Raw genomic sequence first — 25,496 nt, forward strand, 5'->3', positions numbered from 1 at the left:
AATTTCCAGAGATTATCCTTTGGCTTTTTACTAGAAGCCACTACACTTAATAGCCTGAGTGCTTTGGGAAAGATAGGCACCTTTCAATAGTTTTAGGTCTTATTTCACTTGTGACTAACAAGATTTATATTGCTGTCACAGTAACTGCCTTACTACCAATGCCTTTGGATTTCCACAAGGATTTGTATATTCTTAGCTACTAGATGATTAAGGAAGAAGCAAGAGTTGGAAGTGTGGCTCGTGGTAGAATTCCTGCCTGTATAAAACCCTGAATTCAAACCCTAGTTACCACCACCAAAAAAAAAAATTTTTTTTTTAGACACATAGGAGGCAGAGACAGAAACTGTGACTCAAGTCCACCTGAGCATAAAATTTCTCGAGACTCCATTTCAATCAGTGACTCTTGTGTAGTGACTATCCCAGCTATGGGAGAAGCACAGTGGCTGGATGCATAGCTTGCGTCTGTCATCCCCAGCCACAGTGGGAAGCCCAAGGAGGATTGTAGCCCAGGCAGTCCTATTATAAGTCAAGACCCTGCTTCAAAAATAGCCAAGGATCTGGGTGCCTGTCTCTCTTGGCTATAATCCTAGCTATTTGGTAGGCTGAAATCTGAGGATTGAGGCTCAAAACAGCCTGGCAGAGAAATCCTTGAGACTAACATCCAATTAACTAGCAAAAAACTGGAACTTGAGGCATGGCTCAAGTGATAGAGCACCAGTCTAATCAGAAAAGTTGAGCAAGAGAGAGAGGCCTAAATTCTAAACCCCTTCTCTGCACAGCACATAAGTTACAAGCTGGGCACTAGTGGCTCACATCTATAATCTTAGCTACCCAGGAGGGTGAGATCTGAGGATTGATGTTCAAAGCCAGCCTGGGTGGGAAAGTTCATGACTCTGTGTGTGTATGTATGTACGTGCGCGCGTGTGCTGTCCTGGAGCTCTTTTTTGCTTCAGGTTCACATCTGGCTTTTTAGTGGTAAATTGGAGATAAGAGTCTCACAGACTTTCCTGTCCTGACTGGCTTTGAACTAAAATTCTCAGATCTCAGCCTCTGGAGTAGATAGGGTTACAGGTGTGAGCCACCGGTGCCCAACTCCATAACATTCTTTTTTTTTTTTTTTTTTTTTTTTGCCAGTCATGGGGTCAGAACTCTGGGCCTGGGCACTGTCCCTGAGCTCTTCAGCTCAAGGCTAGCACTCTACCACTTGAGCCACAGTGCCACTTCTGGCTTTTTCTGCTTATGTGGTGCTGAGGAATCGAACCCAGGGTCTCATGCATGTAAGGCAAGTGCTCTACCACTGAGCCACCTTCCCAGCCCCCTCCATAACATTCTTTATCCCTAATTTGCCACCAAAAAGCTGAAAGTAAATCTGTGGCCCAAATGGTAGAGCACCAGCCTTGAGCAAAAAAACTCAGTGACAGCACCCAGATCCCTGAGTTCAAGCCCCAGGACCAGGGGGAAAAAAATATAACAACGACAAACAGGAGCAAATGGGTCTGGGCACATGGCCCCAAATGGTAAAGTGCCTGCCTTGTAAGCACAGAGTCCTTAATTCAGTCTCCAGTACCACCAGAAAAGGAAAAAGAAAAAAAAAGAAGAAAAAAGGCCAGATCTTCTTGGATATAGTTTAGATTGTTCTCTGTTTTGGAATTTACTGTTAAATTTCTTAATGGCAGGTTGGCTTAACTTGTGAAATCCAGTTTTGGAGGAGCTCTTCAAATTCCTTGGACTGTCTCTTGATTCCTTGTAGTTTTTATTGTATCTTGCTTAATTTAGCTTTATAGAACTTGTATCCCATGTAATAAGATTTCAGTTGGTATTTTATGCCTTGAAATTCAAGGATCTTTTTTTGAGGACTTATAATAGCAGAGGACATTTCACATCATTGTGACAGTTGGTATAATAAAATTAACTCAAGCAGATTTAGATCCATCATAGTTCAAATCTGTCTACATTTATAAGTTCTTCCATTTTCCTTCTTCTAGCAGTCTTTTCATGTTAGTAGGGCTTGCCAGGACAGTGATAGAGAAGAATGGAAAGGAAGGATTGCCCCAATAAAAGAAAGGCAGCTATACCAGTTCATAAGTAAATGAATCAAGAATCTCTTCAATGCACATGTCCATAGAACCAAGCTGTAAATAAATGCTCATATCATCACCAATGTTAATATCTATGACGTTGGGCTGGGAATGTAACTCAATGGTAGTGGTAGCATACTTACCTCGTGTGCACACACAGTCCCTGGGTTTGATCCCAGCACAGCAAAATAACAACAAACAAAAAAATCCATATAGTATGTTTGTATGTATATATGTAGTATCTTTTGTCTGTAAACCACACAACTCTAAACCTATTTCTTTTTCTTTTTAGTATGTATGGAACATAGAAAAAAACAAAACAACCAAGATTTTTCTTGGAACAAACATGCATTTTGCTGGGAACTGGTGGCTCATGCCTGTAATCCTCACTACTCAGGAGGCTGAAATCTGAGGAGCACAGTTCAAAGCCAGCCCAGGCAGGAAAGTCCATGAGACTCTTATCTCTAATTAGCCACCAGAAAACCAAAAGTGATGCTGAGATTCAAAGTGTTAGAGCACTAGCCTTGAGTGAAAAGCTAAGGACAGTGCCCCGGCCCTGAGTTCAAGCCCCATGGATGGATATTCTGTATAGCATGGAACTGACTGGCAAAAAAAATAAATTTGCATGTTCTACAGGAGCGTAGCAGTTGGTTGAAATGAGGAGCAAAGCAATGTGAATTTTCTTGATTTAGTTTGATGAATGAAGAAATAAATAGTGTCTTAGGATTTTGGACTATTTTATTAGCACCTCCTTTGGGTCCATCAGCCTATTGAACAAATCTATAAATTTCTTTTAGTATCCACTAACCTTCAGTTCAGTGTGCTGGGATGCTGCAGAACAAAGGTTGTTCCTGTGAGGTTATAGAGATTATTTCTGGAGTATAATAACATGATTCTTTTTCTTTTTTCAGGGAAGCAGAGACCTTCAAGGAACAAGGAAATGCATACTATGCCAAGAGAGATTACAATGAAGCTTATAACTATTATACAAAAGCCATAGGTGAGAAGGCTCTGGTACTTATGCTAGAAAATATTCCTTGCCAAATAGTATTATAAATAATCCTCCTTGAGGAGTGGCTTTTGCTTAGTGAGCTGGTAACTGGTAAGTTGGTAAACTTCAGGCGTAATGATCTTGTAATAGATAACTTTTTCTAGTTAGAGTAGATCTTTTGGCGATTTAAAGGTAATTCCTGAAATATTGAATGTTAAAGCAGAAAAATGCCTACCTAGATGCATCCCATTATTGGAGTCTTATCTCCATGTTTAGTTTGGCAGCTGATATTTTAATTCCATATCAGCTTTGACAGTGCCTCCTTCCCACCCCCATCTTCTTCCTTCCTCTTCCTCTCCCATTCCACCCCCTCCCCTTTTCTCCCTCTTCCTCCTCTTTCCCAGTACTGTTTTTTTGTTTTTGTTTTTGTTTGGTCAGTCATGGGGCTTGAACTCTGGGCCTGGGCACCATCCTTCAGCTCTTCAGCTCAAGGCAAGTGCTCTACCACTTGAGTCACTTCGGCACTTCCAGTTTTCTGAGTGGTTTATTGGCAATAAGAGTCTCATAGAGTTTTCTGACTAGGCTGGCTTTGTTGATCCTCAGATCTCAGCCTCCTGAGTAGCTAGATTACATGCGTGAGCCACAGACACCCAGCTCAGTACTGGGGTTTGAACTTCAGCCCTCTTGCTCTTGCTTAGCTTTTTCACTAAAGGCTGGCTGCCACTTGAGCCACACTTCCACTTCAGGCTTTTTGCTGATTACTTGAAGATAAGAATCTCAGATTTGGGGGCTGGGAAGATGGTTCAGTGGTAGTAGTGCTTGCCTTGCATGCCTGAGGCCCTGGGTCCGATTCCTTAGCACCACATAAGCAAAAAGAAAAAAGCCGGAGGTGGCGCTGTGGCTCAAGTGGTAGAGTGCTAGCCTTGAGCTGAAGAGCTGAGGGACAGCGCCCAGGCCCAGAGTTCAGGCCCCACGACCGGACCCAAAAAAAAAAAATATCTCAGATCTGTCTGCCTCCTTAGTTGGCTTCATTCCTCAGCCTCAACTAGAATTATAGGCATGAACCATCACTGCCCTTCTGCTACCTTTTTTTTTTTTTGGTGGTACTAGGGTTTGAACTCGGGGCCTTGCTTTTGTCAGACAGGTATTCTACCCCTTGAGCCATACCCCCAGCCCAGCATTCTTCTTATCTAACTTGTTACAGACTCCCTATCCCAACTCAGTAAATGCAGTTTAATATCACTGTATATTTTTTATTTTATTTTATTTTGCCAGTCCTGAGCTTGAACTCAGGGCCTGGACACTGTCCCTGAGCTTCTTTTGCTCAAGGCTAACTCTACCATGTGAGCCACAGTGCCACATCTGGCTTTTTTTGTGCTTATGTGGTACTGAGGAATTGAACCTAGGGCTTCATACTTGTTAGGCAAGCACTCTACCACTAAGTCACATTCCCAGCCCTAATGTCACTTTATAAAAGACAGTTTTTTAAAGGGATGTAAACTATTCCTTCTAAAAGATAATCAGTGTACTTCAGAGCCATTCTTTGTGCTCTTTTATTCTGTTATATTACTGGAAGTAAATGCCATCTACCAGTCCCCTAAAGCAGAGTGAGAGCCTCTTTTCTGCCCAGGGTCATTTGGATATTTGTTTGCTGTTTATTGTGCTGGTCCTGGGGCTTGAAATTGGAGCCTGGGCACTGCCCTTGAGCTTCTTTTGCTCAAGGCTATCACTCTTCCCATTTGAACCACTGTGCTACTTCCAGCTTTTTTTGGGGGGGGGGAAGGGGTCCTGAATTCTGGACCTGGGCACTGTCCCTCAGCTCTTCAGCTCAAGGCTAGCGCTCTACCACTTGAGCACCACTTCCGGCTTTTTTTCTTTTTGCTTATGTGGTGCTGAGGAATCAAACCCAGGGCCTCATGAATGCAAGGCAAGCACTCTACCACTGAGCCACCTTCCCAGCCCATTTCCAGCTTTTTCTGAGTAGTTTATTGGAGGTAAGAATCTCACAGACTGTCTGGGCTGGCTTTGAAATTTAGTTCTCAGATCTCAGCCTCCTGAGTAGCTAGGATTACAGGTATGAGCCACCAGTGCCTGGTTCATTTTGCTATTTATAACATTCCTGGGCCACCCTTGCCCTAAAACCGTACTTTTTTTTTTTTTTTTCTTTTGGTCGTGGGGCTTGAACTCTGGACCTGGGCACTGTTCCTCAGCTCTTCAACTCAAGGCTAGCGCTCTACCACTTGAACCACACCGCCACTTCCAGTTTTCTGGTGGTTTATTGGAGATAACTAACTGTCTCACGGACTTTCCTGCCTGGGCTGGCTTTGACCCGTGATCCTCAGATCTCAGCCTCCTTAGTAGCTAGGATTGCAGATGTGAGCCACCAGCACCTGGCTTTTTTTTTTTTTTTTTTTTTTTTTTTGTGGTACTAGGGTTTTAACTCTGGGCTTCATGCTTGTTAGACAAGTAGTCTACCATTCACATCATGACCCCAGTCCATAACTTGTTTTCTTTAAAAATTAGTTGCATCATTGCTGTTGTTCATCTGCACAAATAGTCGAAAATTTGGCTGTGACCCTTTAAAGAGAGTGTTAACAATCTGTGCATATGTGTATGTGGGTGTGGGTGTGATGCAAGGCATGGAGCCCAGGGCTTCTACCTACAGTACTAGGCAAGTGCTTACTGCTGAGCTACACCTCTAGCTCTTTTCAAAATGTCTCTCTCTCTCTCTCTCCCTCTCTCCCTCTGTATACATATACACGTGTACATGTACTAGGGCTGAACTCAGTGCCTGGGTGCTGTCCTTTAGTTTTTTTCTCTGTGTTGATGCTGTGCTATTTGAGTCAGCTCCGCTTATAGCTTGTTAGTTCCTAATTAGAGGTGAGAGTCTCACAGAATTCCTGAAGTGCTGAATGTTACAGAAGAAAAAAGTCCACCTATCCCATGATGATGGCATGTCTAGTGAACAGCCTCTTAGGAGTGTGGCCCTTACTCGCGGTGCCCTTAATGTCAGCAGCAGCTTTCCCTGGGAACTCCTAACCATGACCAGATCACTGTAATGAAATAGATTTTTCAAAAAGGAAATGCAGATCAATTTTATATTAAAAATATAATAAAAATTTAAAAAATTAAAAAAAGTCCACCTAAATGTATCTTATCTCCATGCTTAATTTATCAGCATATTTTAATTCCATAGTAGTAGTAGCAGTAGGGTGTGTGTGTGTGTGTGCGTGTGTGTGTGTGTGTGCGTGTGTGTGTGTGTGTGTGTGTGTGTGTGTGTGTGTGTGTGTGTGTGTGTGTGTAGTTGATTTGAGATAATTGTATTGAAGACTTTCCTGCCTGGGCTTGCTTTAGATTGTGATGCTCAGATCTCAGCTTGTTGAGTAGCTAGGATTACAGGTGTGAGCTTCTAGTGCCTGACTTCAACATTCTTTGAGTTTTTTGACAGTTTCAAGAAATAACCCTTAAATGTTCAAATCCATGAATTCTGCTGAACTTTCTTTTCTCTTCTTATCATATAGATATGTGTCCTAAAAATGCTAGCTATTATGGTAATCGAGCAGCCACGTTGATAATGCTGGGAAGGTTTCGAGAGGCTCTTGGAGATGCCCAACAGTCAGTGAGACTGGATGACAGCTTTGTCCGGGTATGTAAAAGGGTTCTTTGGGGAAGACTGAGTTGCTATGCTTGAATTCTCTAGCCCAGGATTTTTTTCATCCTGACAGTATTATCATTTTGGGCCAGATAATTCTTGGTTGAAGGGTGGCTATCTGTGGTTTGTGTGTGAGGGGGAGAGAGGGAGGGAGAGTCAGTATGTATGTGTGTATTCTGGTAATGGGGCTTGAACTTACTTGGCGTTTTCCTTCAAAGCAGGTATTCTATCACTTGAGCCACAGCTCCATTTTTGGCTTTTTGGTAGTTAATTGGAGATAAGAGTCTCATGGACTTACCTTCCTAGGCTGGCTTTGAACCTCAGTTCTCAGATCTCAGCCTCCTAAGTAGCTAGGATTACAGGCATGAGCACAGCTATGGAGGCGCACAGCTATGGGGGTGCCCAGCTCTGGGGTATCTTATCTTGTGCAGAGTAGAATGTGTCATGACATCTCTGGCCTTAACTATGAGTATCAGTATCACTCCCTCTTCCCAAATGAGACAACCAAAAACAACTCCTAGCAATGATAAATGCAGGGCAGTTTTCTTTAGTAAAAGAACCACTGCTCCCGCTGAAGTTTATCTTTGTTTTTATTTTTGTTTTTAAGCTTGTGGTACTGGGTTTTGAACTCAGGGCCTAGTACTTGGTAGGCTGGTGTTATACCACTTGGGCTACATATCTAGCCCTGCTTTTAAAGGTTTTTTTGTTGGTTTTGTTTTTCTTCCGGTCAGTTGTGGGGCCTGAACTCTGGGCCTGGGCACTGTCCCTCAGCTTTTCAGCTCAAGGCTGGCACTCTACCACTTAAACCACAGCACCACTTCCGGCTCTTTCTGCGTATGTGGTGCTGAGGAATCAAACCCAGGGCATGCATGCAAGGCAAGCACTCTACCACTGAGCTACCTTCCCAGCCCCAATTGCAGGTTACTTTTGAGATAGACTCTAGAAAACTTTTCTGCCAGGCTGACCTTGAACCATGATCATCCAGATCTCAGACTTGTGTAGCTGGGATTATAGTGTGAATCATCAGTTTCCCCTTTTTTTAAAAAAGTAATTTTTTTTTTTTTTTTTTTTTGGGTCCGGTCGTGGGGCCTGAACTCTGGGCCTGGGCACTGTCCCTCAGCTCTTCAGCTCAAGGCTAGCACTCTACCACTTGAGCCACAGCGCCACTTCTGGCTTTTTTTTTCTTTTTGCATATGTGGTGCTGGGGAATCGAACCCAGGGCCTTATGCATGCAAGGCAAGCACTCTACCACTGAGCCACCTTCCCAGCCCTAAAAAAGTAATTTTTAAAAACAAAATTAAGGGGCTGGGAAGGTGGCTCAGTGGTAGAATGCTTGCCTTACATGTATGAAGCCCTGGGTTAGATTCCTCACCAACACATAAGCAGAAAAAGCCAGAAGTGGCACTGTGGCTCAAGTAGTAGAGCACTAGCCTTGAGCTGAAGAGCTAAGGGGCAGTGCCCAGGCCTAGAGTTTAGGCCCCACAACCAGCAAAAAAAATAAATAAAATAAAATTTTAACCCTTTCTCTCTTGCCCCTAGGCAGTTATTTTCATTGCTGCTGGGTTTTTTGTGGGTGGGTATTTTCTTGTTTTATTTTTATTTTCTCCTTGGTGATCCTGGGATTTAAACTCAGCCTCAGCTTGCTAGGCAGGCATTTTACCACTTGAGTATTTCCCAGCATTCATGTGGGTACTTTCTTCTGTTGCTCAGTTCTTCTGTGACCAGTCATTCTCTTTTCCTTCCCTCTATGTATTTCTCCTAGGGACATTTACGAGAAGGCAAGTGTCACTTGTCACTAGGGAATGCCATGGCAGCATGTCGCAGTTTCCAGAGGGCCCTAGAACTGGATCACAAAAATGCTCAGGCACAGCAGGAGGTAAGAGTCTAATCCTGTTAGCATCAAAAATGTCATTGTGATATATTGGAAGGAGTGATGACTTGAAAGTCAGAACTGAAATCTAGTCCTACTTCTGCTCTCAGCTAACATCTGGGCAACTAGGCAAATGTCATAGTTCTCTGAGCTTCAGCTTCCCTTTATCTGTGAAATGGGTTTTGAATATGATTAATAGCTTTTTTGTTTTGTTCTGTTTTTTGATTTGGGAGCAATACTGGGGTTTAAACTCACAATTGTTAGGCCAACACTGTACCACTACATCTGTGCCACCAGTAATTGATTGACTAGGGCCAGATTCTTTTCTTCATGACTTGATTCCCAAACTGAAGATCTTTAGTTTAGTTGAAGCCTCTCTTCTCCCTTCCCACCCTTTCTTTCTTTTTTTTTTTTTTTTTTGTACTAGTACTGAGGCTTGAATTCATGGTCTGGGTGCTGTCCCTGAGATTCTTTTGCTCAAGGCTAGCACTCTACCACTTGAACCAGAGTTCCATTTCTGGCTTTTTTTTTTTTTTTTTGTCAATCATGGGCTTTGAACTTTGGGCCTGGGCATTTGGCCCTGAGCTCTTCTGCTCAAGGCGAGCATTCTGCCACTTGAGCCCCAGTGCTACTTTTAGTTTTCTGATGGTTAATTGGAGATAAGAATCTCTCGAACTTTCCTCTCTGGGCTGGCTTTGAACTGTGATCCTCAGATCTGAGTAGCTAGGATTACAAGCGTGAGCCACCACCACTTGTGGCTTTTTTTTTTGCATAGTTTATTGTAGATAATATTTTTATGGACTTTCTTGCCTACGCTGGCTTTGAACCTCAGTCCTCATATCTCAGTTTCATGAGTAGCTAGGATTACAGAAATGAGCCACTGATGCTCCCCCTCCCTTTCCCTCTCCTCCCCCCCCCCCCTTTTGGTGCCAGGGTCATATCTTCAGTCCAGCTTTTTTTACTAATTAGAGTCTTAGACTTTTCTGCCTCAGCTGGCTTTAAACCAAAATCATCTCTTCTCAGTCTCCTGAGTAGCTATGCTTATAGGCATGAGTCACTAGTGCCCTGCTTGAACAATGATCTTGAAAGAGATTTATCTAAACATTGCTGACTTGTGACTATTCAATGTGTAATTTCAATGAAACTTTTCCTATGTCTGATTTTTCCCATGTAGTTTAAGAATGCTAATGCCGTCATGGAATATGAGAAAATAGCAGAAACAGATTTTGAAAAGCGAGATTTTCGGAAGGTAAAGTATATCTAGAAGATAATCTTATCTGTCCTTTCTTATAAAGCCCTAATTTGTACTTAAACATTAGACTGTGCGATAGTTCTTGATGATAAACATATTAAAGGAATTGGTAAGTCTGAAATATATGAAAAGTTTAAAAGTTCCAAATATCTTTCTAAATATTGGAGTTACTATGCCTGAACTTAGAAATAGTCCTCACTAAAGTTTCAGAGGAAAGGTAGATGGCCCCCAAAAGTTAAAAACAACTAATTTTGCTGGGCATCTTTTGCTTGGCAAATAGTCTTTCATTAGTTTATGCAGAGTCCTTGTATTAGCATCCCTCTTCTAGCAATCAGTTTTGAAAAACCACAGTGTCTTGCTAGTGTGATTCATAAGTTTAGTGTGTGTGTGTGTGTGTGTGTGTGTGTGTGTGTGTGTGTGTGTGTGTGTGTGTGTGTGTGTGTGTGTTTGGAGAGCAATTCTGCCTACTGTCGTGTTTTTTTAGTTTTTATAGGCAAAAGCTTTGTCTTGAAAGGCAGTCTTTTGGGTTACTTTTCTTTCTTGCACACCCTGGAGCCAGAATCCTGAGTTTCTGACAGAAACCTCTGTTTGTGACATCCCAGCCCCCCCATGGTGATGTCACAAATGAAGAATTATGATCCTGGCAGGGGAAACAGATGAACTTGGGAGAAACAAAGATCTTTTTTGCCTGCAGCTGTCTCTGCTGGGGACATAGGGACATGGGGGTGGGAAGTGAAGCACTGAGCCTCTAACTGATGCTCTTCACGAAGAGCAGAACCAGCTCTACACAGAACATTGTTCTTGTGAAGCTGAAAGGGTGTAGTAACTGAAATTTTTACTGACTTCCTTTCCTTATTCATTTTTTTTCTTTTTTAATTGTCAAGGTGATGTACAGAGGGGTTACAGTTGTATAAGGTAGTGAGTACATTTCTTGTCAGACTTATTATTCCCTCCCTCATTTTTCTCCCTCTTTTCCTCCCCGCTAGCTGGGTACTGGCTATAATCCTAACTGCTCAAGGGAATGAGATCTGAGGATTGCAGTTCAAAGCTAGCCTGGGCAGGAAAGTCTGAGGGACTCTTATCTACAAATAATCACTGAAAAAGCTGAAAGTAGAGCTATGGCTTAAGTGGTAGATCACTAGTTTTGAGCAAAAAAGCCCAAGAATAGCACCCAGACCCTGAGTTCAAGCCAAAGGCCCAACATACAAAAAATAAAAGCTAGAGGGGCTGGGAAGGTAGCTCAGCGGTAGAGTGCATGCCTTGCAAGCATGAGGCCCTGGGTTCGATTCCTCAGCACCACATAAACAGAAAAAGCCGGAAGTGGCGCTGTGGTTTGAGCTGAAGAGCTGAGGGACAACACCCAGACCCATGACCGGCAAAAAATAAATAAATAAATAAATAAAAGCTAGAAAGGGTGGAAAAAATACATTCAATGATCACTGTACCCTTAAACTGGCCCTGTGCCTTTAGCAGCTCTCATCTCCTTGGTAGCTATTGTTTTTATTTATTTTTCTCTGTCCTCTCATTCTGAGTTGAAACCTAGGGCCTTGGCTATGCCCTACCACTGATCTACACCATTAACCCTACCCTCTGTTCACATATTTTTTGTTTTCTTCTACAATTCTACATGTATTAAGTATAGATTCTTTTTTGCAATTCACAGTTCTGTATCCCATTTTTAACTGAACAGATTTGGATCTTTCCATATTAGTACATGGAAGGTTTTTTTATTCCATTTTAGTGTGCCGTTATGTGAGTCCTTATGTTGATGGAATTTGGTGTTCAGATGTGGTCTGTTCATTTTCTCTATGGCCAGATTCTTAGAGGAAACAGATATTCCTTAACTTCAGATTTGTCTTTTAGGTCAATTACTCTATGAACACTATGATTCAGCAAGCATCTCCCATGAATAACAACTAAATAAAAAATGAAAGCTCAGAGAACATATTATGAGAAGGGATAGGGAGAGTGAATATATGGAGATCCTTTATGAGATTGAAAGAGTGAACTAATCCCAGCTCTACTATTAGTATGTAAGATACTTGGCTTATCATTTGTATAGCAGCATGTTGGGAATAGTAATGTGATAGAATCTACTATAGAACCACTTAAACTAATCTATGAGTATATTTCTGTACTGACTAGGTAGAAGAGGGGCCATTATAATATGAGACTCCAGGTACAGAAGAGGAAACTGAATTTCACTAACTTTAAGGGTATGTCCATTCTCAGCCTCCTGAGTAGCTAGGATTACAGGCATGAGCCACGGGTGCCTGGTACAGAATCGACACACCCGTGGCTCATGCCTGTAATCCTAGCTACTCAGGAGGCTGAGATCTCTGAGGATCATGGTTCAAACCAGCCCGGGCAGGAAAGTCCATGAGACGGTTATCTCCAGTAAACCACTCAGAAAATTGGAAGTGGCACTGTGGATCAAGTGGTAGAGTGCTAGCCTTGAGCTGAAGAGCTGAGGGACAGCACCCAGGCCCAGAGTTCAAGCCCCATGACCAAAAAACAAAAAAGGCACTAAGCCTGATAAGTTATACAGAATAGGAAATAGCAATATTTTGAGAACATGAGCTTTGATCAGTCACTGGGTGTGGAGCTAGCCATGGAGGCAGCTTAGCATGATGAGGGAGGTTATGAAGTCTAAGCTCAAGTCCTGTTCTGTCATGAGCTTTGGAGAACTGTCTTTCTCTGTTCCTTAGTTTCCTTACCACTAAAATAAAGGCAATATTATCTTGTAAAATTGTGAGGACTAAATGGATTAATATATAAAATGCTTAGTAAATGTTTGCTGTCATCGGCATGTAAATCAACTGTTCTCTTCATTTTAGTGCTTTGAGTGCATTAATATGTTTTGAAACATTCTTCTAGCTCAACAGTGGAGAAATTCTCAACAGGGAATTTCTTTGAGCTTTGAATCTCTCTGTGTCTGTGACCAAACTAAAGACATTTCTAGAATCTAGGATGAAGAGCCTTACAATTGTTTTTTTCTACCCCTAGGTGGTTTTCTGCATGGACCGTGCCCTAGAATTTGCCCCTGCCTGCCATCGCTTCAAAATCCTCAAAGCAGAATGTTTAGCTATGCTGGGTCGATATCCAGAAGCACAGTCTGTGGCCAGGTACACAGTCAGGCTAGTTCATCATTGAGATGCTAGATATTACTGGGTTTGCCAACACGGGCAGATCTGACCTTCCTGGAACTTTAACCCAACAGTTAGACCAGATCAGAAATCCCACAGGGTTGGGCTGGGAAGGTGGCTCAGTGGTAGAGCACTTGCCTTGCATGCTTGAGGCCCTGGGTTCGATTCCTCAGCACCACATAAGCAAAAAGAAAAAAGCCGGAAGTGGCGCTGTGGCTCAAGTGGTAGAGCGCTAGCCTTGAGCTGAAGAGCTGAGGGACAGAGCTCAGGCCCAGAGTTCAGGCCCACGACTGGACCAAAAAAAAAAAAAAAAGAAATCCCACAGGGTTTATAGGTATAGTATAGCAGGTACTTGAGCTGTAAAAGAAAGAAAAGATTGTTATGTGAGGGTTTGGATTTTTACTTTCGTAATTTTTTTCCTTCTCCAGAACTAGCAAACTCTGTAAAAGACCAGATAGTATTTTAATCTTTATTAGATGTCTCTATTGTAGTAACTGAGCTCGGTCATTGTGTGTAAAATGAGCCACATAATAGATCAACAAATGGGTATTTATATCAGTAAAATTGTATTTACAAAAACCAGAAGTAGGGGCTGGGAAGGTGACTCAGTGGTAGAGCGCCTGCCTTGCATGCATGAGGCCCTGGGTTTGATTCCTCAGTACCACATAAACAAAAAGAAAAAAGCCGGAAGTGGCGCTGTGGCTCAAGTGGTAGAGCGCTAGCCTTGAGCTGAAGAGCTAAGGGACAGTGCCCAGGCCCAGAGTTCAGGCCCCACGACTGGACCCAAAAAAAAAAAAAAACAAGTGTGACAGAAAATGATGAAGGGGATGAGTCTGGTCAAGGAACACTGTGTACGTATATGGGCATACTAAAATGACACTACTAATAGAGTCTAATAAAATGTGGGGGCAGGGCTGGGAAGGTGGCTCAGTGGTAGAACGTTTTCCTTGCATGCATGAGGCCCTGGGTTCGATTCCTTAGCACCACATAAGCAAAAAGAAAAAAAAAAGCCAGAAGTGGCGCTGTGGCTCAAGTGGTAGAGTGCTAGCCTTGAGCTGAAGAGCTGAGGGACAGCGCCCAGGCCCAGAGTTCAGGCCCCACGACCGGACCCCAAAAATTAATAAATAAATAAAATGTGGGGGCAGAGATAGGACAGTTAGAAATCGAGGAATGAGTTGTTTAGTGTAAAGTCTTAGCAAATGAAGTAGAACCATTTATTGTAAAGAAAAAGAAGTTATATTTAGGGGGAGTTAAATATATTGCTAAGCTATGAGAATGTTAGAACTAATGAAGTTGTTTGTAATAAGTACAAATATAAAAGAAGAAAACAGTGGCAGAGGGACTTGGGAGTAGTAGAAAGTATATGGTTAGCATGTACCTGGCAGCAGCAGCAGCAACAGAAGGGATTTAGCTCTTCGGACTATAATTTGTTAAACTGTTCTAGTTAGGTAAGGGTTGAGAGATACAAGAAAGGTATTGAGCTAGGTTTATAGTGCACTGGGAAAGTGGACCTAAAATGCAGGAGGTTCTGTGAGGGGAAAAAGAAGGTAAAAGGGGAGGAAAAAAATATTAAGGTGAATGTAAGTAGCTTATTTTGACAAGGGGTGGGAAGAGTTCTTGGGAGTCTGTCTAATTTGGATTCTTTCAGTATTGGACACATAAACATGTATGTGGTCAAGGGACAAACTGGCCACAAATGGTGGAATGATCAGGACATTCAAGCCACAGCTTAATGTGTTCCTTTCTGCTATTGCAGTGACATTTTACGAATGGATTCCACCAATGCGGACGCTCTGTATGTACGAGGTCTTTGCCTTTATTATGAAGATTGTATTGAGAAGGCAGTTCAGTTTTTTGTACAGGCTCTCAGGATGGCTCCTGACCATGAGAAGGCTTGTGTTGCTTGCAGAGTAAGTTCTAAGCACGGGAAAGACAACTTCCTTTGGGACCTTAAGATCATGTGGGGCTTAGAATGTGGCTCAATGATGGAGTATTTACCTAGCAAGTGCAAGAACCCTAGGTTTGATCCACAGTACAATAAAAACAAGGGATCTTGGAATGGGAGGAAAGATGTTTGGAGCAGAAAATTTTAGAATCACAGAGGAGGTGTTAACTTCTGTCACTGTTCCTGGAACATCAGTGAGTAACAATGAATCCAGGTGGTGAGAGGAGCCCTGTGATAGTGAACTATACTGGAATGGAAGATTGAAGAGAGATTGCAGCCTCACTGTACCACAGTCGAGAGGCTTTGTAGGTGTTAACTCACTTCTCCTTGCTTTTCTTTGTAGAATGCCAAAGCACTTAAAGCAAAGAAAGAAGATGGGAATAAAGCATTTAAGGAAGGAAATTACAAGCTAGCATATGAACTGTACACAGAAGCTCTGGGGATAGACCCCAATAATATAAAAACAAATGCTAAACTCTACTGTAATAGGGGCACGGTTAATTCCAAGGTAAGCACTTGACCTGAGTCATGGGCCATATGGTGATATTTTTAAGGGATCTCAATGAGGTCTTAGAAAGTTGCTTTGGAAAAGTTGTATCTCAGCTTGTTAGGAACAACCTTCTAGAAGCAAGCTTATCTTTTCTGTGAAATTTAGAGGTTCTTGAGGAAGTTTGAAAACTATTCCCTTCACATTTTTTTCCCTCAAAGTGGAATGGTTAGGAACTCTGAGATAATTTTCAGGAAGTATTTCTTTTCTTTGCCTAAGCAATGGTTAATTTAAATTTCAGGAGTGATAGGGAAGAAATTAGATATGAAGCAAGCTTAGTTTTTTCTGCCTTAGTTTTTTTCTACCAGCATAACTGGTGGTTCCCCTATATATGGTTAAAAATGGCAGAGTATGTTGGGTGCTAGTGGCTCATGCCTATAATGCTTGCTACTCAGGAGACTGAGATCAGAGGATCACAGTTGGAAGTCAGCCTGGGCAGGAAAACCTGTGAGACTCTCTATCTCCAATTAACCACCTAAAAAAACAAATAAACAAAAAAAACAACCAAAAAAACCCAGAGTTGTGGCTCAACTGGTAGAGCTCTAGCCTTGAGTGAAAAAGCTCAGGGACAATGCCCAGGCCCTAAGTTCAAGCCTTAGTATGGGCAAAAAACAACAGAATTAGAATTATTCTGAACCTTTTTGTTGGCCTCTAAAAGAATAGAGGACAAGAATTACCTTTGTTATTGAGCCACTAATGTTAGATATCCTTGATTGTATCACATAGTAAATTTGGTGTACTGAGCTCTGAGATAACTGGCTTTCCCAGAGACCAAGGGGAACACAGTGATCTTTTCAAAATTTTGAAGCCATACACATGGTTTTGGGGCTCTTCCTTCACTGAAGATATAAAATGTGACTGTTCTCTCTCTCTCTCCTGAAGCTTAGGAAACTAGATGATGCAATAGAAGACTGCACTCAGGCGGTAAAGCTTGATGACTCTTATATAAAAGCCTACTTGAGAAGAGCTCAGTGGTAAGTGCCCCTGGAGGGCAGGGGGAAGAGGGAATTGCCACTGGCCTACCAGGGGAATTGCATTGTGGATGATAAAGCAGACCCAGGGATGTTGTGAGGTCATTTGGTCCTTCCCCCTGCCTCTAGGTGGGATTGTTCCAGCCCTAGACTATCTTTATAGACCTCCAGCGGAGGAGATTGCACAAGCTCCCTCAGTCTCCCATGCCTGTGTCTAACGCCCCTCACGGTCAGTAAGTTTCTTCTGATGCCTGACCCAAATTCCTTTTGTTAAAGTGTAAATCCATTTCCTTTAGAGATTTTATTTTATGATGTTCACCTTTGCTCTAGCTTGGCACATCAGTGTTCACTAAGTAAATGTTTTGTTGAGTGAATGTATGGACTTGGGAGAGGGAAGAATAAAATATCTCTTGGAGACAGTTGAGGGTTGTATCTGTTTGTTCTGGGTGAGGAAAGATAATCTTGTGGTTGAAAGAGATTTAATCTACCTCAGCATAGTATAAGGAATCTTCTGAAATATTCTGGATGAGTTGTCTAGATAAGTGTTTTGAGCAGACTGGACTCTGACAAGGTGATTTATAAATAGGATTATTATACCTTCCTGTAGTGCCTAGATTTTCCTCAGAGTTTAGGTTCTCCTAGCTTCTTTGTTCATCTTACTCTTGAACACACAGGAGAATTTTCTTCAGACAGGAACAGTATCAGGGAGTAGGATAAACTACTCTCAGAAATCATCCCTTCTGTACCAGCTGTGTTGGCACATGCCTATAATCCCAGGACTCTGGAGATTAAAGCAGGAAAATTCTGAGTGTGTGGCCAGCCTTGATTACATTTCTACAAAGTTGTAGAAATGGAGCTGGGAAGGTGGCTCAGTGGTAGAGCGCTTGCCTTGCATGCCTGAGGCCCTGGGTTCGATTCCTCAGCACCACATAAGCAAAAAGAAAAAAGCCGGAAGTGGTGCTGTGGCTCTAGCCTTGAGCTGAAGAGCTGAGGGACAGTGCCTAGGCCCAAAGTTCAGGCCCCATGACCAGACTTCCCCCCCCCCCCCCCCCCCCAAAAAAAAAACCAAACATATTGTTAGCCGGGCGCTGGTGGCTCACACCTGTAATCCTAGCTACTCAGGAGGCTGAGATCTGAGGATCAAGGTTCAAAGCCAGCCCGGGCAGGAAAGACTGTGAGACTCCTATCTCCAATAAACCACCAGAAAACCGGAAGTGGCGCTGTAGCTCAAATGGTAGAGCGCTAGCCTTGAGCTGAAGAGCTGAAGGACAGTCAGTGCCCAGGCCCAGAGTTCAAGCCCCACGACCGACCAAAAAAAAAAAAAAAGTTGTAGAAATGTAGCTCAGTGCTAAAGGTTTGTCTGGTAATCACTTGGCCCTAGATTCATTCCTCAGCACAAGAAAATTATTCTCAAGCAGAGAACGTTACATATTTAAAGAGCCTGAATGAAAACATAGTTGTTCATGCCATCTTCCAGCATACTCCATTCCTTATTATAAGCTTTCAGGTCCAAAGAACAGGTACTGTTGGCTTATGCCTGAAGACCAATTGCTAAAAGCTCCCTTCTCTCATCAGTGGTACAGAATGTCTCAAAGACTACCTCCCATTTCATTTCCCAAAAATTATCACACTTAAAAATGGGAAAAATGGCTGCTGTGTGTGCTTTGTTTTTTAAATGAATTTTTTTTAAACTGGATGACTTAAGTGTCCAGTAGGACCGTACATGGAATTACATTACAGATTCTGTGAGACTAGCTCCCTCATTCCATCTGTGCACACTACTAGTAGATAAAAGTGAAAGCTTGGGCTGGAGGTGTAGCTCAGTGGTAAAGCACTTGCCTAGTGTTCGCAGGGCCCTGGTTTAGTTCTCAGCATTCTCCCTCTACCCTCCCCCCTCCTTTTTTTTTTTTTTTTTTTGTTGTTGTTGTTATTGTTCGAGGGCGCTGTCCCTCAGCTCTTTAGTTCAAGGTTAACGCTCTTGAGCCACAGCGCCACTTTGGTTTATGTGATGCTGAGAATCAAACCCAGGGCCTCATGCATACAAAGCAAGCACTCTACCACTGAGCCACCTTCCCAGCCCCTCCCTTCCTCTTTTTTCTCTCTCCTCCTCCTCTCCTTTCTCTCCTCTCTCCTGTCTCTCCTTCCCTTCCAAAAAGAAAGTATAGATGATGAAAAATAACCTTTGATTCAACTAAAGACCTACTTAACAGATACAGAATACTCTATAGATGAGGTGTTCCTGCAATTTTATCTAAAATAGTGGGAAGGGGGTAGCTAGCCACATGATTACTCTATTGGCCTGATATAATGCTCTGTAGTATTTAAAGAGGGACTGGGAAGAAAACAGTAGATGCTTGATTTGTTAGGAAGACCATGAGATGGAGACTTATTTTCTTTCAGGAATTGCTTTGATCAGACAACTCCTTATTTTTATGTTAGAAACAGAACTGTCCTTGGAGTGGCTTTGCCTCCGATCCCATCACAGGGTGACAGCATGCATTGTTTTGCACAGCTGGCTGCATATTTGGCAACAATCCTCTCAAGCAGCTGAGCTTGATAAGACATACTGGAAATTAGCTCAGGCTAATTTACCAAAGAAGCCTGACCATTGCCCCAATCTATCTTATCATTATAGGCAGGCAGATGCCCAATGTTTGCTATATCTCACATTATTTATTAACTTGTTCCTTCCTTAAAGCCCCACCTTTTTTTTTTTTTTTTTTTTTTTTGCCAGTCCTGGGGCTTGAACTCAGGGCCCTGGCACTGTTCCTGAGCTTCTGTTGCTCAAGGCTAGCACTCTACCACTTGAGCCACAGCACTACTTCTGGCTTTTTCTGTTAGTTGGTACTGAGGAGTTGAACCTAGGGCTTCATGCATTCTAGTCAAGCACTCTTACCACTAAGCCACATTCCCAGCCCCTTACTTACTTTTTTTTTTTTTTTTTTGTCGGTCGTGGGGCTTGAACTCTGGGCCTGGGTGCTGTCCCTCAGCTCTTCAGCTCAAGGCGAGCACTCTACCACTTGAGCTACAGCGCCACTTCCAGTTTTCTGGTGGTTTATTGGAGATAGGAGTCTCACGGTCTCTCCTGCCCGGGCTGGCTTTGAACCTCAATCCTCAGATCTCAGCCTCCTGAGTAGCTAGGATTACAGGCGTGAGCCACCAGCGCCCGGCCTTACTTACTTTTAAATGGGAAGTATTTTGAGGTTGTAAATAAGTGCACTGGAATGGCTTCACAGACCCAAAAGGTTTGTCAGATAGTTCTATACCCAGGGACTATGAGTTCTGTTTTCTTTTACTCCAAGTTGTATTATACTTCATTCTATAAATTGATTCTCTGAGCTCCTAGTAGCATTTATGTCCACAGGGCATTGTTTTTTGTTTTTGTTTTTTTTTTAAGTCATAAATCAAGATATTTCCAAGAAATCAGAGATGTCTAAGATGCTGAGCTTCTCTCTTAACTACATTGATAGCAGTCTCCCTGCCCTTCCCTGCCCCCAGTGTGTGCAGAGATGGGGTCTTACGATGGCAGTGTCAACCAAATCTCTTGTATGCAGCACTGTGTGGTCTCTTCCATTCCCTGGCTGATGGGGTGTCTCTGGAACAGCCATCACAGTGCATTAGGTTGGAAGCCAGTCTTGGTGCCAGTGATCTTATCGGAACAGGGAAATGCCGTTTTCTTCTTTGGGAAAGACATTTTAAAGGTCTGGTAATCAACGTAAGTTAGATTCCTCTCATCTTGGCCAGATCCCCTCTTCTTTTGCCCTACTGAAATAGTAGCAAACCTGTGTTTAGAGTCCTTCTCTCAAATTGGTTGGTCTTAATGGAAACATTTGCCAGCAGCTCCCACCCTGAACTTAATCCTTCTAGTGGCTCACTAATCCCACCTCGACCCCAATTGGAGCTATCCCTGCATGTTTATGGCGCCAAAGATTTCAAAGCTCTTTTGCAGCCACTTATCTCACATGGTAACTTTTTTTTCTTGTATTTCAGTCCTGAATAACCAAGTAGGTATCTTTGTGTTGCCTTTCCCGAGGCTGTCCAGGTGCCTCTTGGGCTGCTCTGTGCCACAGGAACTTCTCGACATTCAGAGCACAGAATCACTGCTGGGTTGGGTACCAGTTTCATGAGGCCTGTCTCTTTTTTCCCTTGAAATCATAGCTAATTCTTTTTTAGATTAAGAATTCTTCTATTTCATGAAGCATCTTACTAAAAGTGTGCCTCTCTTGCTTGAGCCATGCCTCTTTCCCTAGAGTGATCCTTCAGGCCATTGCTGTTTATATCTGAGCACTGTATTGCCCTGTACTTCCTTCTCAGTTACATGGACACAGAGCAGTATGAAGAAGCAGTACGGGACTATGAAAAAGTATATCAGACGGAGAAAACAAAAGGTAACAGGGTTTAAGAGCACTCATTTCTCTGGGAATGTGTGGTCTTATTTGTAGGCCCTAAAACTGGAGATAGGTTCATTTGAATCAAGGCTCAGGAATGTACCTGAACCTTATTTGATCACCAGCCAGGAAAAAGTGAACAGAATTCCTGGTTGGGTACTTAGCACCTGTGTTATGTTCCCATGTCTTCCGTGCCACCTTCACTTCCTTGGTACCCATAAGAAAGCACCATAAAGCTGGGTGCCGGTGGCTCACGCCTGTAATCCTAGCTACTCAGGAGGCTGAGATCTGAGGATCACGGTTCAAAGCCAGCCCAGGCAGGAAAGTCCATGAGACTCTATCTCCAATAAACCACTAGAAAACCAGAAGTGGCGCTGTGGCTGAAGCGGTAGAGCACTCGCCTTGAGCTGAAGAGCTCAGGGATAGCGCCCAAGCCCAGAATTCAAGCCCCACTACTGACAAAAAAAAAAGAAAAAGAAAGCACCATAAAAGCCCCTTGTTTGGTTACCAAGACTAGCTGGGTTGGGACTTGTTTCATGAAGCCACAGTTGGTTTGCCCATTGATGCCATGTTCTCCCTGCAGAACACAAACAGCTCCTTAAAAATGCACAGCTGGAATTGAAGAAGAGTAAGAGGAAAGATTACTATAAGATTCTAGGAGTGGACAAGAATGCCTCTGAGGACGAGATCAAGAAAGCTTATCGGAAACGGGCCTTGATGCACCATCCAGGTAGAGCTGGTGGGGAAGGGTGGGCTCTGTTCACAGTGGGTGCTTCAGGTAGCTCTTCAGTGGGAATAGGGAGTGCTGAGTTCTGTATCTGCTAGATTATGGAAGGTGTCAGATTCCAACGTTAGGCATAAAGTGATCTTTTTCTTAAACTTTCTTTTCTTGAGATTGTAGTTTCATGTGAGTTCTTGTGTTCTTCCCTTTAGATCGACATAGTGGTGCCAGCGCTGAGGTACAGAAGGAGGAGGAGAAAAAGTTCAAGGAAGTCGGAGAGGCCTTCACCATCCTCTCTGATCCCAAGAAAAAGACTCGTTATGACAGTGGACAGGACTTGGATGAGGAGGGCATGAATATGGGTGGTGAGTTGTTTGGGGCACCTGGGATGAACTTAGTGCCTGTAAGATGTTAGGAGCTTTTTTCTTAAGACCCTAGGGGCGTCTGAGCCTGTACATGATTAGCCAGCAACAGGCAGTGGTTAGTTAGGTGTTCCCTCAATGCGTGTAAGTGTGAGGCACTGTGTTGGGCCCTGGAGATAACAGAGGAATCAGATAGGTGTCCTGACTTTGATGGGTTTGTGAACTCCACCTCCTGGGCCAAATGTGATCCTTGACCTAAACAGAGTAATATACATGGGAGTCAACAAGGTAGGTCAGGCACAGCAGGTTTACAGGCTATACAGTGAGCTCTACAGAGCTCTGCAAGCACGGGCCTTGAAGTACAGAAGAAAAGTATCTCCTTCGGGGATGGCAAAAAGATGGGAGAATAAAGAGAGGGTGCTAGAGTCAGTCAGTGGTAGAGGCAAGGCCAGCAAGCAGCTGGATCAGACCTCAGAAGGACTTCAGGGTTATATGCAGTAAGGAACATGGACTTTTTCTGTTAGCTGGAAATTCTTTCATCTCACCACAGGACTGTATGCCAGCTGATACTTGTATATGTGTGCATGCCTGTAAGCCCTCACAGATGATAATTTCCAAAAAAGACTTAACATGATGTGGACGGATGTTATCAATGTCTGCTTACAGAGGGCTCGATCAGATATAATGGAGGTCCTAACCTTGTCATGGCACATAGACCACCATCTCTTTGGCCAGGCCATTCTCTTCCACTAAGAAAATCTCTTCAAAAGATGCAGCTTAGCAGTAAAGCCCTTGGCTGTTGTGTGAGAGGGTTCTTAAAAATAAATAAATAAATAAAGCTGGATATTGGTAGCTTATGCTCATTCCTGGGTTACAAGTGCTTTAGATGAGAGACGTAAAAGATCTATATGCTAGCCATGTGCCAATGGCTCACACCTGTAATCCTGGCTACTCAGGAGGCTGAGACCTGAAGTCATGGTTTAAAGCCAGCCTAGGCAGGAAAGTTTGTGGGACTCTTAACCTCTAATAAAACTACTCCAAAAAAGCCAGAATTGGAGTCCTCTCCAGTTAGGGGCAGGATTGTGCATATGTTTATGTTCTCTGGTAGTATACATCTTGCTCTGCTCAGCAGTTGAAATTAGCTAAGCAATTGAAAAGCTATTGAAGTTTTTAAGTAGGAGTTCTGTGGACTAGAGTTTGACTCTTGAAATACAATCGTGGTGGTGGTGGTGGTGTGTGAAACATCTAGGTGGAAGGAAGACCCAGTAAGTAGGAAAGGGTTGTTAGATGGTGTGACAGGTGTAGCAGGAGTTGTGGTTCATAATTTTGTAAAGGTGGAAAGAACAGACTAGTTGAGAGAGACTTTACTGCAGGGAGCCACACACTGGACCAGTGAACCCAGGAAGATGAGCATAGAAACTGTTTCTGGGATCAGCTGGCAGAAATCAGGTGGGACTGAAGTCCTCTGACCTAGTGGCCTGGTGAAAAGAGCATATGGTGCCATTTGCAGGTGGTATGAGTTGGGCTTTTCCTACCCATGTGACCTTGGGCCAATTACTTGAATCCTCTCCATTTTCCATGGCATGCAATTGAGAGTATATAGGATTTCCCTGACTATTGTTACTAGAATTAAATTAGGTAATAACTATTATGCAGAGTGCTCAGAACTGTAATTAGTGCCTCATATGGTAAATAAGTCATAGCATTTTCTGGCATACAGTCCATAGTAGTAGACGTGGAATCAGGTAGTATAGTAAATCACAGATCTTATTCCTAAATTGACTTCAGTAGCAATGAAGTGCTATACATTAGGCTGTTCTGTAGCTCCAGTGTTTCAAGAAGATAGTGTGAATGTAATTGGCATTCCCAGTGAGACAGCCCAACAGAGCAGGTAGAGGCCAAGAAACCTTGGGAGGGAAAGAGAGGGACCATGTCCTAGGGGTGGGAGCGACAGCATGTTTTACATGGGTAGATTTGCTGACCTATAGGCTGAAGTATTGGGGAAGGAGTGAAGTATTACTCTTAGGGGAATGCATTTGGAGACTCCAGACCTTTCTAATTTTTCTCCTTTCTGTTCCTCCTATGCTCTTCATCAGATTTTGATGCAAACAATATCTTCAAGGCATTCTTTGGTGGTCCTGGGGGCTTCAGCTTTGAAGGTAGGTGTACCTGCCATTCTTGGACATTTCCCCATCACAAGTCAGCACTGACTTTGATTTATTTAGGCAGCTCTTTGTGCTGCTGAATCGTGTACACAGGGCATCAGTCCTTTTAGGCATTGGTGAGGAGGCTCCTGGAATATCGTGCTTTGGGATTATTAACTGCATATCTGACAGGATCCGTAGAGTCTCTAAGCTGAGTTACCAGGCTGCTCTGTGAGGTTGAAAATGCTCATAAAATGTTCTCCCAAGCTGGGTGCCGGTAGCTCACACCTGTAATTGTAGCTACTCAGGAGGCTGAGATCTGAAAATCTTGGTTCAAAGCCAGCCTGGGCAGGAAAGTCCATGAGATTCTTATCTCCAATAAAGAAGTGGTACTATGGCTCAAGTGGTAGAGTGCTAGCGTTGAGCTGAAGAGCTCAGGGACAGCACCCAGGCTTAGCTAAGGTCAAGCCCCATGACCGATGAAAAAAAAAGCTCTCCCAAGTGTGGTGTGGCCCAGTGTCAGTAGCTCATATCTGTAATCCTACCTAGGAGGCTGAGCTCTGAGCCCAGGTAGAAGGGTCCATGAGAATTTTTTTTTTTTTTAAATCAGTCCTGGGGCTTAAACTTGGGACCAGGGCATTGTCTCTGAGCTGTTTTGCTCAAGGCTAGGACTCCACCACTTTAGCCACAGCGCTACTTCTGGATTTTTCTGAGTAGTTTATTGAAGATATGAGGCTCATGGACTTTTCTGCCCGGGCTAGTTTCAAACTGCAATCCTCAGATCTCAGCCTCCTGAGTAGCTAGGATTACAGATGTGAGTCACCAGCACCCATCTTCCATGAGACTTTTATCTCCAATTAACCACCAAAAAGCCAGAAGTGGAGTTTTGGCTCAAGTGGGAGCACCAGCCTTAAGTGAAAAAGCTAAGGAACAGTGCCTAGACCTTGAGTTCAGGCCCCAGTACTGGCAGACGTACACATACCCACATATATATGATGTGAGTGGCTCACAGCTGTATCCTAGCTATTCAGAAGGCTGAGATCTGAGAATCATGGTTCAAAGCCAGCCAGGGCAGAAAAGTCCATGAAACTCTCTCTCCAGATAACCGCCAGAAGTGGAGCTGTGGCACAACATGGTGGAGCCCTAGCCTTGAGCAAAAGAGCTCAGGGACAGTGCCCAGGCCATAAGTTCAAGCCCCACAACTGGCCAAAACAAATAATAATAGTAGTAGTAAGTGTAATTTGACTCTGTGGTATAGAATACTTTCTAGTCCTGGATTCCATCGCAGCACCACATACACATAGATGTTCCCTTGAGCACTCCAGGCTTAGGCTGTTTTATACACTTCAAGTTTCTGTGTTTGAGCTGAAGCTGCCTTTGAAGATTTTTACATAATCATCAGTGATCTTCTCTACAACATCTGTAAAAC

The 25,496-nt window shown here is 43.2% G+C and overlaps 1 protein-coding gene across 2 annotated transcripts in view; it reads left to right on the forward strand.

Moving 5' to 3' along the window:
- Window positions 1-25,496, forward strand: part of Dnajc7 (DnaJ heat shock protein family (Hsp40) member C7) — a 38,995-nt gene that overhangs the window by 13,150 nt on the left and 349 nt on the right. For both annotated transcript variants that reach the window (XM_070028028.1, XM_070028029.1), the window contains exons 2-13: window positions 2,990-3,078; window positions 6,591-6,715; window positions 8,484-8,597; window positions 9,766-9,840; window positions 12,850-12,968; window positions 14,746-14,899; window positions 15,278-15,442; window positions 16,364-16,455; window positions 20,767-20,840; window positions 21,424-21,570; window positions 21,774-21,926; window positions 24,020-24,082. In XM_070028028.1, the coding sequence (XP_069884129.1) occupies window positions 2,990-3,078; window positions 6,591-6,715; window positions 8,484-8,597; window positions 9,766-9,840; window positions 12,850-12,968; window positions 14,746-14,899; window positions 15,278-15,442; window positions 16,364-16,455; window positions 20,767-20,840; window positions 21,424-21,570; window positions 21,774-21,926; window positions 24,020-24,082 (1,370 nt within the window). The remainder of the gene's footprint in view (window positions 1-2,989; window positions 3,079-6,590; window positions 6,716-8,483; window positions 8,598-9,765; window positions 9,841-12,849; window positions 12,969-14,745; window positions 14,900-15,277; window positions 15,443-16,363; window positions 16,456-20,766; window positions 20,841-21,423; window positions 21,571-21,773; window positions 21,927-24,019; window positions 24,083-25,496) is intronic.

Source organism: Dipodomys merriami, unplaced genomic scaffold (assembly GCF_024711535.1).
Source record: "Dipodomys merriami isolate MVZ:Mamm:240054 unplaced genomic scaffold, mDipMer1.0.p SCAF_19, whole genome shotgun sequence".
Taxonomy (NCBI): domain Eukaryota; kingdom Metazoa; phylum Chordata; class Mammalia; order Rodentia; family Heteromyidae; genus Dipodomys; species Dipodomys merriami.